Consider the following 15,614-nt stretch of genomic DNA (forward strand, 5'->3'; position numbering starts at 1 on the left):
AAAGCAAGCAAAAGACTGTGATTTAATAGTAAAACATTTAGAAGATTAGGATTACTAAAGAGACTATCTACAACTATACCTGTCTGTCCGCTTTTGGAGTATTCTGCATGGTGTGGGATCCGTACCAGATAGGACTGACAGAGGACATCATTTAAAAGTTCAAAGAAAGGCAGCTCATTTTGTATTATTGGGAAACAGGAAAGTGCATGCCACAGATATCACATGTGAATTGGGGTGGCAGTCATTAAAGCAAAAGCATTTTGCTGGAGCAGGTTCTTAAAATTTCAATCATCAACTTTCTCCTCTGAATGTGAAAATATTTTGTTAGAGCCCTCTTACATAGGGAAAAATGATCATTGTAATAAAATAAGAGAAATGAGAGCTTGTACGGAAATATTGAAGTGTTTGTTTTTCCGCAAATGCTGTAGGGGAGTGTAATGGTAGATAAATAGGTTGAGAGTGGTTCTCTGAACCCTCTGCCAGCATTTAATTGTGAATTACAGACTAGTCATGCAGATATAGATAATGTAGATAGGCTTTCAATATTGTGCACTGATTCTCTAATTTTATACATTGCTCAAATACTTTCGTGGCGCTTTGGAGTGACCCCTTTAAAATAACAATTTACCAGTCTTCTTAATATGTATTTTGGTCACGAGGTTGATAAGAAGTTACAACAATACTCTCTTATTACTCCCCAGTTTTGGTTTTTATTAATGAACAAAATCGCCGCAGTGTTCCATAACAATTACGGGCTGAAGTTTCCTGCTGATGGAACCAATATGATTTTCTGTGTTTCTGAGCATACAGGTTGTGTACGCTGTTTGGAGTCTGGTGTGTGCTGAATCAAATGTTTTTATTGTTTTGATCTTCCATCTGAAGATTGGTTTCATGGAGTTGCCCATGCTAGCCTATCCTGTGTGACCCTCTTCACCTCTGCGTAACTACTGCAGCGTACAAAAACTTGAACTTGCCTACTGCAGTCAGTTTTTGGTCTCCTACACTTGTTACCCCCATTATATTCACAGATGACCACATATTGTGGAAATTGCATATTGTAATGTAGGATGCAATAATAACGTACGGAAAGTTTCTGTTGAAAATTACGAATTATTTAGGAATAAAGCAGATGGCTCACCAAAAGGCAGAAGCACTGTCTCATCGATAGGCACACGAACAAAAGGTATGTAGAATGAGATTTTCACTGTGCAGTGGAGTGTGCACTGATATGAAACTTCCTGGCAGATTAAAAGTGTGTGCCGGACTAAGAGTCAAACTTGGGACCTTTGCCTTTTGTGGGCAAGTGCTCTACCATCTGAGCCATCCATGCACTACTCACGACCCGTCCTCACAGCTTTACTTCCACCAGTACCTCGTCTTCTACCTTCCAAACTAAAAGGTACGTTGCTTGGCGAGCTTCCAGAATGCACTTTCTTTTTCTAGCTGTAGGGAAAACATGCGCGCGCGCACATACACACACACACACACACACACACACACACACACACACACACACACATACACACACACACGCGCGCGCATGCATGTCTCCTTATGTTGTGGTCGCTCAACTGCCAGCTCCTTACTGGCCCATGGTGAGTGTTCTGGAGTGAGGTGGGGCTTTAGAGTGGGGTAGGATGGGGTGGGTTGAGGCAATGTGAGGGATGGAGAGAGATGGAAGGGGTTTGGAGGGAAGCATTTAGTGGCTCGTGGGAGAGTGGGGAGCCATCTGTGGGCTAGCTAGGGGTGCAGGTAGAGGGGTCAGGCGACAGACAGCTGGGCACTCATAGACTAGGGTGTGACGTAAGATAACAGCACACAACTAGCTGATTGATGGGGGGGGGGGGGAGGGGAGAGGGGGGGGGGAGTGGCATGTGTGTGTGGGGGGGGGGGGGGGGTAGGGGGGCTGGTAGTTAACTTGGATTTAGGTCAGGAAGCAAAGGATGTGCTGTAAGTATGGCTACGAAAGTTGAATATTCTTAAATAAGATCAGCTGGTGCCAATGTATTGGAAAGTAACTGGCACACAAAGTGCAATTGTGGCTCCTTTTTCTTTGTGAATTTTAAATAGTCTGCAGAGCAAATTGAATTAGGAGGATCAGGCATTTGTGTGGGTCTAGGAAAGTAAATTGTAGAGCCAGATAAAAGGCGCGCAAGACAGGAGGGGTACTACTGCTCATCACTGCTGTATCGTGCTACTAGTACGTGTCAGTGTGAGTGCACCGGAGTGGTGTTGCCGTACATGCGTCTTTAAATTGGTCACCCACTGATCACTGCAGGCTGGCTGCTGGATGCCGTCTCTGGAAGCCAAGCATGTGGCGCGGTCCCTGCCGTGCCATCTGCTGGCGACTCGCACATATATAGGTGTGGAACAGTGCTGACTGTCTCTCTGTGTGATTCTAGTTTGTAATGTGCACATCAGTGTTCTGTGTCTTGTTGAGTCCTTAGAGGCATATTGTTCGGAGGTTATTATTAAAGCCATATTTGTGCGACTTGGATCACACTTCAGTATTACTTGGTTATTACATCACCACAAACATATTGACCGGGAATGTACATGCTTTGACAGTTTGCTACGTCTCTCTCTTCTAGGATTGACATGGTAGCTGCCTTGCATTTGTTAATGACTCTGACCTTGTCAACCAAAAACCGAATCTTAGTACAGTCATGATTTCCCTGAAGAGATTACATGACAGCAGAGACTTGTAAAATTGTGTTACCCATTTCTCTAGCCAGTGAAGATTCATTCTATACCTTCAGATACAGTGTCATGTAGGAGTAGAACAGCAAGAAATACGTAGCTCCTCTAACCGTAATGACAGTTTATCACCTCCCAACACTACATGTGCCAATGTTTCAGTGCATTTTTGAATATGTTTGTTAACAGATTCATCAACACAACAAAAATTTACGATCTCAGTAGCATCTTATTTCTTAACTCATACTTTACTATTCATCAGAATCTTCATCGCTGCTCTTTGATTCGTCAGAGCTCCCTGCTGTACTTTGTTTTATTTCATAGTCAGAATTAGTTGAAATACCACCTACCGTATTTACTCAAATCTAAGCTGCACTCAAACCTGAAAAATGAGACTCGAAATAAAGGAAGGAAAAAAAAAAAATTCCCGAATCTAAGCCGCACCTAAAATTTGAGACTCAAAGTTCAAGGGGAGAGAAAAGTTTTAGGCCGCACCTCCAAATCGAAACAAAGTCAGTCCATTGTAATATGATACAAAATTTAGGTCGAATGAATGACGATACAGCTACAGTAGTTTGGTTCGAGTCGAAAGCTTAGCACTTAAGCTTTACCAGGTAGCCTTTGCTATGTGTCAGGCGCTCCGTCCGTATTTATACTGGTACCCTTCCTTTTTCACGTGCTTCGTCTGGTTTGAATCAATTGCTTATTTTGCTTTGATCTGATAAGTGCTGTTTTCCTTGTTATAGGCGTTTATATCACTCTAAGCTGTAAATACATTACTGTACTGTGTCATGCATTGTTTGTCGCATTCTGATAGTGCGTGTTTGCGGCCTGTCGTCGCTCGCGGCATGGCTTGCTTTTATGCACGCTACCACCGCCTAAAATTAAAAAAAAAAAAAAAAAAAGAGAGGGAAATCGTCTCATTAGCGAAACAATGGCAAGAGACTATTTGTTGTCACTTACACTGCTGCTTTCTTTGATAATGATCAACAAGAACCAAATAATAGACTGCGTATGATAGAACATGTTCTGAACGAGAGTTAGGCGAAAATTTATCTCCATTTGAAAATCTTTGCGGCCGCTTCTTTAGTACATCAAATTCTGCACAGAAATTAGAGTCATCTTGGATATAAAAATCTAGTCAGTTGCCGTGCTTCATTTCTGACTGTATCACTATTAGGCATAAGAATAATACGAATATAAACATGACACGATACGTATATTCTTCCGCATTTGCTGTTGTCTCACTCTAGTTTCGTAGTTTATTAGGCAGACAGGATTTAAATAAGATAGCAGCAAACACGAAAGAATACGTGGCAACATGTTTATATTCGTATTACTCTTATGATGAAGAGAATACTGCATGTGATTCACATTTCATCAGGTTCCTATAAGCAACCATCTCTTCTCACAGGTAGGAAAAAATTCAGAACGTAGAGTTGGCCATATTGGCAAACATCCGAAACAGTCTTGCCAGTCGGATTTTCGTAATACATTGAAGTTCTGCTACATTCGAAGATGAACAATACGGAATTTATATTTACTTCGTTGGATAATGTATGAAAATTGTCTTCCACCTTTTTTTTTAATTTATTTACTGACGCAGAGGTTTTGGCGCCAGTATTTATCTTTGTGCCTACGAAGCATGCCTGTGTAGCGCTACATATATTCGATGGCAAAAGTTAGTTGTGGCAGCACCTACCAAAATTTTTCAGAACTTCCACTTGCTTTGCACTCGATTCTAAGCCGCAGGCGGTTTTTTGGATTACAAAAACCGGAAAAAATGCGGCTTAGATTTGAGTAAATATGGTACATCCTCTCCTTTGGATTCAACTTCTTAAGTATTATCTTTCAAGTCAACACCTGCTAATCTGTGAGACCGAAATGATGAGCCATACTACTCTATTTCACTGTGCCTGTTTGTTTCATTTATATAACATTTTATTCCATCATAGATGCTGCACTTACAGTTTCATATATGCATTGCAGCAGCAGACACAATAAAAGTAGCAATCAGCAGTGCTTAGTTTGTTGAATGGGTAAAAAATATGCCATTGTCCCAGTTCCACATATCCCCAAAATTTGATTCTCCCAAATTCTGTACTCTCTGAAATCGAATGTTTAATCCAAAGATGAAAGTGAACAAGTTTGATGCAGTATTGCTAATATTGTTTATTACTCATCTTGCTAAATGAAGTGCATACCGTGTCTTTTCTGAAAGGTAAGCAGAAGTAATGCACATACCAGTTTTCTAAAAACTTACATTGAGGTTGTGCTCTCCTTCCTCTTGTACAAATTAGTAGAGCCCTTCGGATTACTCCACGATATGCCTCTTGGCAAGGTGGTAACGACAGTATTATGAAAAGGATAGATAGGCACTCACTGTATAGTGTAGATGTTGTGTTGCTGGCAGGGGGGGGGGGGGGGGGGGGAAATACACCACCCATTAAACACGTAAGCTTTTGGTGCGTTGGAGTGGGGAAAAAGATTGGAGATGTATGTAGTTTAATTTTCGTAAGTTGTTAAGATGGTTAACAGCTTGGCATGGTAAGATAAATTCCCACATTCTCTAAAAAGAGAGAAAAAGATTAATTTTACAGAATCAGTGAGGTATACAAATATAACAGCAGACTTGTAGAACCATTATTTTGTAGGTTAGATTAGATTAGATTCAGCTTTTGTTCCAAGACCCAAAAAATGAGATGATTCTCGTGGGTGAGTAACATGCCAGAAAGTATAACATAAAAAATATAAAACATTTGAATACCCTGATCATTTGTCAGGAGATTGTCAAACTAGGTGAATACAATACAAACTGGAACAGCTAATATTTTCAGAATTGATACACTGTCAAACTGAAACATTGTTATGCACTATTAATAAATTTATCAAACAAAAAGTACATAATCTTGACTGTTATGACAAGGTGCTCTCAGAACTGAAATCTAACAGACATTCTTATTTAAGCTGGCCCAACAGCCACTGTTAAGATATTCATCTATAGAGTAGGATGAGTTGCCTATCAAAAAGTCTTTCAAACTCTGTTTAAATCATGCTTTATCTGTTATCAAGTTTTTAATGGTGTCTTTCTTCCACAGATAAATTGTGTTGTAATGCGAGGTTTTAATGAAGATGAAGTGTGCAGTTTTGTGGAGTTAACAAAAGAGAAAAATGTTGATGTAAGATTTACCGAGTACATGCCTTCCAGCGGCAACAAATGGAATGATGGGAAGATGGTCTCATTTAGTGAAATGCTCCAAATAATTAGAAAGCAGTGGCCTGATTTTGATCCTCTTCCCAATGGGTCCAATGATACCTCAAAGGTACGTGCAGTATTACATATGAACATACATTGAAAATAATTTAATGTTAAACTTCCTGGCAGATTAAAACTGTGTGCCCGACCGAGACTCGAACTCGGGACCTTTGCCTTTCGCGGGCAAGTGCTCTAGCAACTGAGCTACCGAAGCACGACTCACGCCCGGTACTCACAGCTTTACTTCTGCCAGTACCTCGTCTCCTACCTTCCAAACTTTACAGAAGCTCTTCTGCGAACCTTGCTAGAGCACTTGCCCGCGAAAGGCAAAGGTCCCGAGTTTGAGTCTCGGTCGGGCACACAGTTTTAATCTGCCAGGAAGTTTCATATCAGCGCACACTCCGCTGCAGAGTGAAAGTCTCATTCTGGAAACATCCCCCAGGCTGTGGCTAAGCCATGTCTCCACAGTATCCTTTCTTTCAGGAGTGCTAGTTCTGCAGGTTCGCAGAAGAGCTTCTGTAAAGTTTGGAAGGTAGGAGACGAGGTACTGGCAGAAGTAAAGCTGTGAGTACCGGGCGTGAGTCGTGCTTCGGTAGCTCAGTTGCTAGAGCACTTGCCCGCGAAAGGTAAAGGTCCCGAGTTCGAGTCTCGATCGGGCACACAGTTTTAATCTGCCAGGAAGTTTCATATCAGCGCACACTCCGCTGCAGAGTGAAAATCTCATTCTGGAAACATCCCCCAGGCTGTGGCTAAGCCATGTCTCCACAGTATCCTTTCTTTCAGGAGTGCTAGTTCTGCAAGGTTCGCAGAAGAGCTTCTGTAAAGTTTGGAAGGTAGGAGACGAGGTACTGGCAGAAGTAAAGCTGTGAGTACCGGGCGTGAGTCGTGCTTCGGTAGCTCAGTTGCTAGAGCACTTGCCCGCGAAAGGCAAAGGTCCCGAGTTCGAGTCTCGATCGGGCACACAGTTTTAATCTGCCAGGAAGTTTCATATCAGCGCACACTCCGCTGCAGAGTGAAAATCTCATTCTAATTTAATGTTTATGACTTACTACCAATCACAAGAATACTTCACATCTGCTGGTGGTATGAGAGATAGACTGGTTTAATTACATATTTCTCATCCCATTCAGTAAGTCTGTCCTGGCCTGGGTTTCTCTGCAGCTTTTCTGCAACTCTCCCCATTTCCTAAACCTTGACAATCCTTTTCTTTCTTCCCTTTTCCTTCCCCTTCATTGTTTCTGCCAGAAGAAGAAGCCACTGGCTCCGAAAGCTTGCACATTTCCATAACTTTAAGGGGAGTTAGAAGGGGAAAACATTCTTTTTCACTTTTTCGGGTTTTTATCTGATTATAAAATTTGCAATTTTCCAAATAAAATGATATGTATATTACTTATAAACTTGCGTGGGAAGTATTTTATTTTATTTTCTAAAATATAATCTACACCAGTTGAAAATGTTAAAATTTTTACATGCATTACTTCAAGACCTAATAAAATCGGTAATTTTTTATATACAGGGTAGTCCATTGATCGTGACCGGGCCAAATATCTCACGAAATAAGTGTCAAACGAAAAAACTACAAAGAACGAAATTTGTCTAGCTCGAAGGGGGAAACCAGCTGGTGCAATGGTTGGCCTGCTATAAGGCGCTGCCATTCTCAAACTGATATCAACTGTGTTTTTTAAAATAGGAACCCCATTTTTTATTACATATTCGTGTAATACGTAAAGAAATATGAATGTTTTAGTTGGACCACTTTTTTCGGTTTGTGATAGATGGCGCTGTAATAGTTACAAACATATGTCTCATAATTTTAGACAAACAGTTGGTAACAGGTAGGTTTTTTAAATTAAAATACAGAACCTAGGTACATTTGAACATTTTATTTCGGTTGTTCCAATGTGATACATGTACCTTTGTGAACTTATCATTTCTGAGAACGCATGCTGTTATGGCGTGATTACCTGTGAATACCACATTAATGCAATAAATGCTCAAAATGATGTCTGTCAACCTCAATGCCTTTGGCAATACGTGTAACGACATTCCTCTCAACAGTGAGTAGTTCGCCTTACGTAATGTTCGCACATGCATTGACAATGTACTGACGCATGTTGTCAGGCATTGTCGGTGGATCACGATAGCAAATATCCTTCAACTTTCCCCACAGAAAGAAATCCGGTGCTTTGACGACCAATCCACCTGTCATGAAATGTGCTGTTCAATACTGCTTCAACCACATGCAAACTATGTGCCGGACATCCATCATGTTGGAAGTACATCGCCATTCTGTCATGGAGTGAAACATCTTGTAGTAACATTGGTAGAACATTACGCAGGAAATCAGCATACATTGCACCATTTAGATTGCCATGGATAAAATGGGGGCCAATTAACCTTCCTCCCTTAATGCCACACCATACATTAACCTGCCAAGGTCGCTGCTGTTCCACTTGTCGCTGCCATCGTAGATTTTCTGTTGCCCAATAGTGCATATTATGGCGGTTTAGGTTACCGCTGTTGGTGAATGATGCTTCATCGCTAAATAGAAGACATGCAAAAAATCTTTCATCGTCTCGTAATTTCTCTTGTGCCCAGTGGCAGAACTGTACATGACATTCAAAGTCATCGGCATGCAATTCCTGGTGCATAGAAATATGGTACGGGTGCAATCGATGTTGATGTAGCATTCTCAACACCGACGTTTTTGAGATTCCCAATTCTCGCGCAATTTGTCTGCTACTGATGTGTGGATTAGCTGCCCCAGCAGCTAAAACACCTACTAGGGCATCATCATTTGTTGCAGGTCGTGGTTGATGTTTCACATGTGACTGGACACTTCCTGTTTCCTTAAATAATGTAACTATCCGGCGAATGGTCCCGACACTTCAATGATGTTGTCCAGGATACCGAGCAGCATACATAGCACACGCCCCTTCGGCATTTTGATCACAATAGCCATACATCAACACGATATTGACCTTTTCCGCAATTGGTAAACGGTCCATTTTAAAACGGGTAATGTATCACGAAGCAAATACCGTCCGCACTGGCGGAATGTTATGTGATACCACATACTTATATGTTTGTGACTATTACAGCAGATGACCGGAGTGACTGAGCGGTGCTAGGCGCTACAGTCTGGAAACGCGCGACCGCTACGGTCACAGGTTCGAATCCTGCCTTGGGCATGGATGTGTGTAATGTCCTTAGGTTAGTTAGGTTTAAGTAGTTCTAAGTTCTAGGGGACTGATGACCTCAGAAGTTAAGTCCCATAGTGCTCAGAGCCATTTGAACCATTTTTGACTATTACAGCCCCATCTATCACAAAGTGAAAAAGTGGTCCAGCTAAAACATTCACATTTCTTTACGTACTACATGAATATGTAATAAAAAATGGGGTTCCTATTTTTAAAAAATGCAGTTGATATGAGTTTGACCTATGGCAGTGCCATCTAGCAGGCCAACCATAGCGCCATCTGGTTTCTCCCTTCAAGCTAGACGAATTTCGTTCTTTGTAGTTTTTTCATTTCATGCTTATTTCGTGAGATATTTGGCCCGGTCACTATCAATGGACTACCCTATAGAAAGCTGTGGATTGCTGTGTTATAAAGGTTAAATTATGTGTTTGTATTGGTAGCACTGTCAAAAATAGTATCGTATCTTTTCATAGTATAAACATGCTTTGTATATCGAAGTGCTAACGTTTTTCTGAGGAAAAGTGACGAATAGACTGGTAAATCTCTCAAAAAGTATGACTCCAAAATGAAGTGTTTTTAAGAAATGTGGGTTTCATGGTAATAAATTTTTGAATAAAGAGAAAAATTGTGTTCAGCATGTGGTGTGTGAAGTTACAGACAATGAAATACTGGCAAACTCATGAGTATCTAGAGAAACACCCATTAGTGCTTCGAAGATTAAAATAAAACATAGTGATAACACAGTTATCTCAAAACAAAACTCATGTAAACGGTAGGTTAGGTTATATTCTGATACATTTACACATCCTAACAGGGGTGTTATGTGAATGTGTATGCTGTATGTATGTGGAGGGCCAGTTAGTTTACATGAAGACATTAAGGTATCAAATGGACTAGCCAGGAAACTTATCATTAATTCTGCCAGTTGTAAATACACTCATTCATTTTGGAATTCTGATAAGTGTAAAGATAATTATTTTGACATAAATGTTAGGTGGTTTTATGGATTGAGAGCTATTGGCAAAGGACACACTGCAGCAGAAACAATGTGTTTCGTGATGTATATGCCACACCCACTTTGTAAAATGGACAAGTATGCAGGATTTATTGGAGCTGCTGTGAAATCCACTGCATGTGAGTCAATTAAGGGTGCTGCAAATGAAGCTGCTGAAATAAACGATGGTATGATTGACATAGCTTTTGGGGCACTTGGTAGAAGCGCAGCTGCAGTTCTAAGAATTCTGTTGCTACAGTGATCAGTGTGGATACTGGAAAGCTAATAGATTTCCAGATTTTAACCAAACATTGTTATAAGTATAAATCAGGGAATGAAGAAGGGCATATCTGTGACAGAAATTATGAAGGACAACTAGTCGTACGGAGGCCTGTGCAGCTGTTGAAATTTATAATCGATCTGTAAACTAAAGGGGAGTGTGTTACACTAAGTTCTTAGGTTATGCAGACTCAAATGCGTATAACAGTGTAGTAGCCACTCAGCCTTATGGTGAGAAGTTTATCACAGAACTGGAATGAGTTGGTCATGTCCAGAAGAGGATGGGTACCAGATTGAGGAAGTTGAAACAGAGTTTGAGAGACAAGAAACATTCAGGTGGTAAGACCACAAGAAGCAGGCTGACAGACAAAATGATTGATGAAGTACAACAGTATTATGAGATTGCCATTAGAAATAATACTGAGGATTTGTTGAAAATGAAGCAGGCAGTATGGGCTACCTTCTTCCAGAGACTGTCAGCTGATGATAAACCAGTACACCATCTTTGCCCTCCTAGATCTGGTTCATGGTGCAATTACCGCAATGCCCAGTACTCAAACAGGTCATACAGCCATAAACATTCTATCCCAGCAGCAGTTGTGGATATCATAAAACCTGTTTACAGAGACCTGGCAATCCTGAATTATTGAAGAAGTGTCTGCATTGTCAGACTCAAAATCCCAATGAGTCGTTCAATAATCTTATTGTGTCAGTGTTGTCGTAACTGCCATCTGGGTCACGTCTGCTGTGCAGCGAGCTATGCTAATTTAAGTATTAACTCTATTTTTCTTACTTGTCACTTCTTTTTCCGTGTGTTTTTGCTTTTAGGAAGCTTTAATTGTCGGGTGCTAGTAATAGTGTTCCATAGATTTCATGTTTGTTTTGAATACAGTCAGAGAGAGTCCGTTTAGTCAGCCATAGTGCCAGTAGTGCTAGTGTTTGTTTTCAATACAGTCCAGAGACAGGTAGTGCTATTTTCATTGTTTTCTACAGGAAGTGTCTAGTAACCACAGTTTAGTCAACTATCAGCCGCCTTTAGTGAATTAGCAGTCTAGTTATAAGTTGATTAACTCTCTACAGTAAATTGATTTCTTAGGATGGATAGGATGTGTGACTGCTGTGTACGGACACAGGAGGAGCTGGCCACTGTTCGCGAACAGCTGAATGTATTGAAGCCACAATTAGCCATCTTCAGGCGGCTGCCTCAGAGTGTAGCAGCAGTGGGGAGTCTGGTGCGTTGCATGGTACACCCCAGGTGTTACATGCTTCACCCACTGACCCTGCTGTCAAGACATCTTTGCGGGTACCGGGTGCAGTTGGGCCACCCTCTTCCCAAGGGGAGTGGCGGGTTCAGCGGCATTCGTGGCGCATGAGGCGGAGGGTCAGTGTGGAGGCTGGCCGTGTGGCATCGCCCGTTCTGCCTGTGAGTGGACATGTGGCCACTCCTTCAGCAAGGTCCGAGCAGGCACATGGGGGGAGGGGTATATTAGTTATTGGGAGCTCCAACGTTAGGCGGGTGATGGAGCCCCTTAGGGAAATAGCGGAAAGGTCGGGGAAGAAGGTCAGTGTTCACTCTGTCTGCTTGCCAGGGGTCTCATCCGAGATGTGGAGGAGGCCGTGCTGGCAGTGATAGAGAGCACTGGGTGCACCCGACTGCAAATTGTTGCTCATGTCGGCACCAATGACTCCTGCCGTCTGGGTTCAGAGGTCATCCTCAGTTCGTACAGGCGGTTAGAGGAGTTGGTGAAGGCGGAAAGCCTCGTGGGGTGGAATCTGAGCTAGCTATTTGTTGTATCATTCCCAGAACCGATAGTGGTCCTCTGGTTTGGAGCCGAGTGGAAGGCTTAAACCAGGGGCTCAGACAATTCTGCGGAGATCTGGGGTGCAAATTTCTCGACCTCCGCTATCTGGTGGAGAAATGTAGGGTCCCCCTGAATAGGTCACGCGTGCACTACATGCAGGAAGCGGCTACAAGTGTAGCGGAGTATGTGTGGAGTGCAGATGTGGGTCTTTTAGGTTAGAGAACTCCCTCCCTAGGCCCGACAAGACACCTCCTGAGATGCGGCAAGGTAGGAATAGACAAAATGCAGCAGGGAATAACAATATTAATGTGCTAATAGTAAACTGCAGGAGCGTCTATAGAAAGGTCCCAGAACTGCTCTCATTAATAAACGGTCACAATGCCCACATAGTACTAGGGACAGAAAGTAGGCTGAAACCAGATGTAAACAGTAATGAAATTCTAAACTCAGATTGGAATGTATACCGCAGAGACAGGCTGGACAGTGAAGGGGGAGGCATGTTTAAAGCGATAAGAAGTGCAATAGTATCGAAGGAAATTGACGGAGATCCGAAATGTAAAATAATTTGGGTGAAGGTCATGGTTAAAGCAGGCTCAGACATGGTAATTGGATGTCTCTATAGGCCCCCTGGCTCAGCAGCTGTTGTGGCTGAGCACCTGAAGGATAATTCGGAAAATATTTCAAGTAGATTTGCCCACCATGTTATAGTTCTGGGTGGAGATTTTAATTTGCCGGATATAGACTGGGAGACTCAAACTTTCATAACAGGTGGCAGGGACAAAGAATCCAGTGAAATTTTTTAAGAGCTTTATCTGAAAACTACCTTGAGCAGTTAAACAGAGAACTGACTTGTGGTGATAACATATTAGACCTTCTAGTGACAAACAGACCTGAACTATTTGAAACAGTTAACGCAGAACAGGTAATCAGCGATCATAAAGCGGTTACTGCATCGATGATTTCAGCCGTAAATAGAAATATTAAAAAAATGTACGAAGATTTTTCTGGTTAGCAAAAGTGACAAAAATCAGATATCAGAGTATCTAACGGCTCAACACAAAAGTTTTGTTTTAAGTACAGATAGTGTTGAGGATCAGTGGACAAAGTTCAAAACCATCGTACAATATGTGTTAGATGAGTATGTGCCAAGCAAGATCGTAAGAGATGGAAAAGAGCCAGCGTAGTACAACAACCGAGTTAGAAAACTGCTGCGGAAGCAAAGCGAACTCCACAGCAAACATAAACATAGCCAACACCTTGCAGACAAACAAAAATTACGCGAAGCGAAATGTAATGTGAGGAGGGCCATGTGAGAGGCGTTAAATGAATTCGAAAGTAAAGTTCTATGTACTGACTTGGCAGAAAATCCTAAGAAATTTTGCTCTTATGTCAAAGTGGTAGGTGGATCAAAACAAAATGTCCAGACACTCTGTGACCAAAAAGATACTGAAACAGAGGATGATGGACTGAAGGCCGAAATACTAAATGTCTTTTTCCAAAGCTGTTTCACAGAGGAAGATTGCACTGTAGTTCCTTCTCTAGATTGTCGCACAGATGACAAAATGGTAGATATTGAAATAGATGACAGAGGGATAGAGAAACAATTAAAATCACTCAAAAGTGGAAAGGCCGCTGACCTGATGGGATACCAGTTCAATTTTACACAGAGTATGCGAAGGAACTTGCCCCCCTTCTTGCAGCAGTGTACCGTAGGTCTCTACAAGAGCGTAGCGTTCCAAAGAATTGGAAAAGGGCACAGGTCATCCCCGTTTTCAAGAAGGGACGTCGAACAGATGTGCAGAACTACAGACCTATATTTCTAACGTCGATCAGTTGTAGAATTTTAGAACATGTATTATGTTTGAGTATTAAGACTTTTCTGTGAACTAGAAATCTACTCTGTAGGAATCAGCATGGGTTTCGAAAAAGACGATCGTGTGAAACCCAGCTCGCGCTATTCGTCCATGAGACTCAGAGGGCCATAGACACGGGTTCCCAGGTAGATGCTGTGTTTCTTGACTTCCGCAAGGCGTTCAATACAGTTCCCCGCAATCATTTAATGAACAAAGTAAGAGCATATGGACTATCAGACCAATTATGTGATTGGATTGAAGAGTTGCTAGATAACAGAACGCAGCCTGTCATTCTCAATGGAGAGAAGTCTTCCGAAGTAAGAGTGATTTCAGGTGTGCTGCAGGGGAGTGTCGTAGGACCGTTGCTATTCACAATATACATAAATGACCTTGTGAATGACATCAGAAGTTCACTGAGGCTTTTTGCGGATGATGCTGTGGTATATCGAGAGGTTGCAACAATGGAAAATTGCACTGAAATGCAGGATGATCTGCAGCGAATTGATGCATGGTGCAGGGAATGGCAATTGATTCTCAATGTAGACAAGTGTAATGTGCTGCGAATACATAGAAAGAAAGATCCCATATCATTTAGCTACAATATAGCAGGTCAGCAATTGGAAGCAGTTAATTCCATAAATTATCTGGGAGTATGCATTAGGAGTGATTTAAAATGGAATGATCATATAAAGTTGATCGTCGGTAAATCAGATGCCAGACTGAGATTCATTGGAAGAATCCTAAGGAAATGCAATCCCAAAACAAAGGAATTTCGTTACAGTACACTTGTTCGCCCACTGTTTGAATACTGCTCAGCAGTGTGGGATCCGTACCAGATAGGGTTGATAGAAGAGATAGAGAAGATCCAACAGAGAGCAGCATGCTTCGTTATAGGATCATTTAGTAATCATGAAAGCATTACGGATATGTTAGATAAACTCCAGTGGAAGACTCTGCGGGAGAGACGCTCAGTAGCTCGGTATGGGCTTTTGTTGAAGTTTCGAGAACATACCTTCACTGAGGAGTCAAGCAGTATATTGCTCCCTCCTACGTATATCTCATGAAGAGACCATGAGGATAAAATGAGAGAGATTAGAGCCCGCACAGAGGCATACCGACAATCCTTCTTTCCACGAACAATACGAGACTGGAATAGAAGGGAGAACCAATAGAGGTACGCAAGGTACCCTACACCGTCAGGTGGCTTGAGGAGTATGGATGTAGATGTAGATGTAGACCAAAAAATGTTTTTCTTGTAATGAAGACACTAAAGTGGGGGTCAGTCATGCTGTTATTGCTTTTAACGATGGCAACATTGGTAGCGTGAAAGTGCTACAACATATGGGAATTAATTCTGGAGCAAACTGCATCAGAGAATTTGAATGGATGGACACGGTTTGCAATGGTAAAGCAGAGTATGCAGCACAGTTGGCCACTACGGAGTCCAGAAAGAAGAAAACAAAAAAAACTTAAAAAAGATCAAGAGGATGATATACAGTATGGTGCAGGGTGCTTTTGAGTGACTAAAAATAA

General features: G+C 41.8%; 1 protein-coding gene across 1 annotated transcript in view; it reads left to right on the forward strand.

The window, feature by feature from the left end:
- LOC126416522 (molybdenum cofactor biosynthesis protein 1-like) overlaps window positions 1–15,614 on the forward strand; it is a 63,696-nt gene that overhangs the window by 11,880 nt on the left and 36,202 nt on the right. Inside the window, exon 4 of the mRNA XM_050084267.1 lies at window positions 5,796–6,020. Coding sequence (XP_049940224.1) covers window positions 5,796–6,020 — 225 coding nt within the window. The remainder of the gene's footprint in view (window positions 1–5,795; window positions 6,021–15,614) is intronic.

The sequence above is a fragment of the Schistocerca serialis genome, chromosome 8 (assembly GCF_023864345.2).
Source record: "Schistocerca serialis cubense isolate TAMUIC-IGC-003099 chromosome 8, iqSchSeri2.2, whole genome shotgun sequence".
Taxonomy (NCBI): Eukaryota; Metazoa; Arthropoda; class Insecta; order Orthoptera; family Acrididae; genus Schistocerca; species Schistocerca serialis.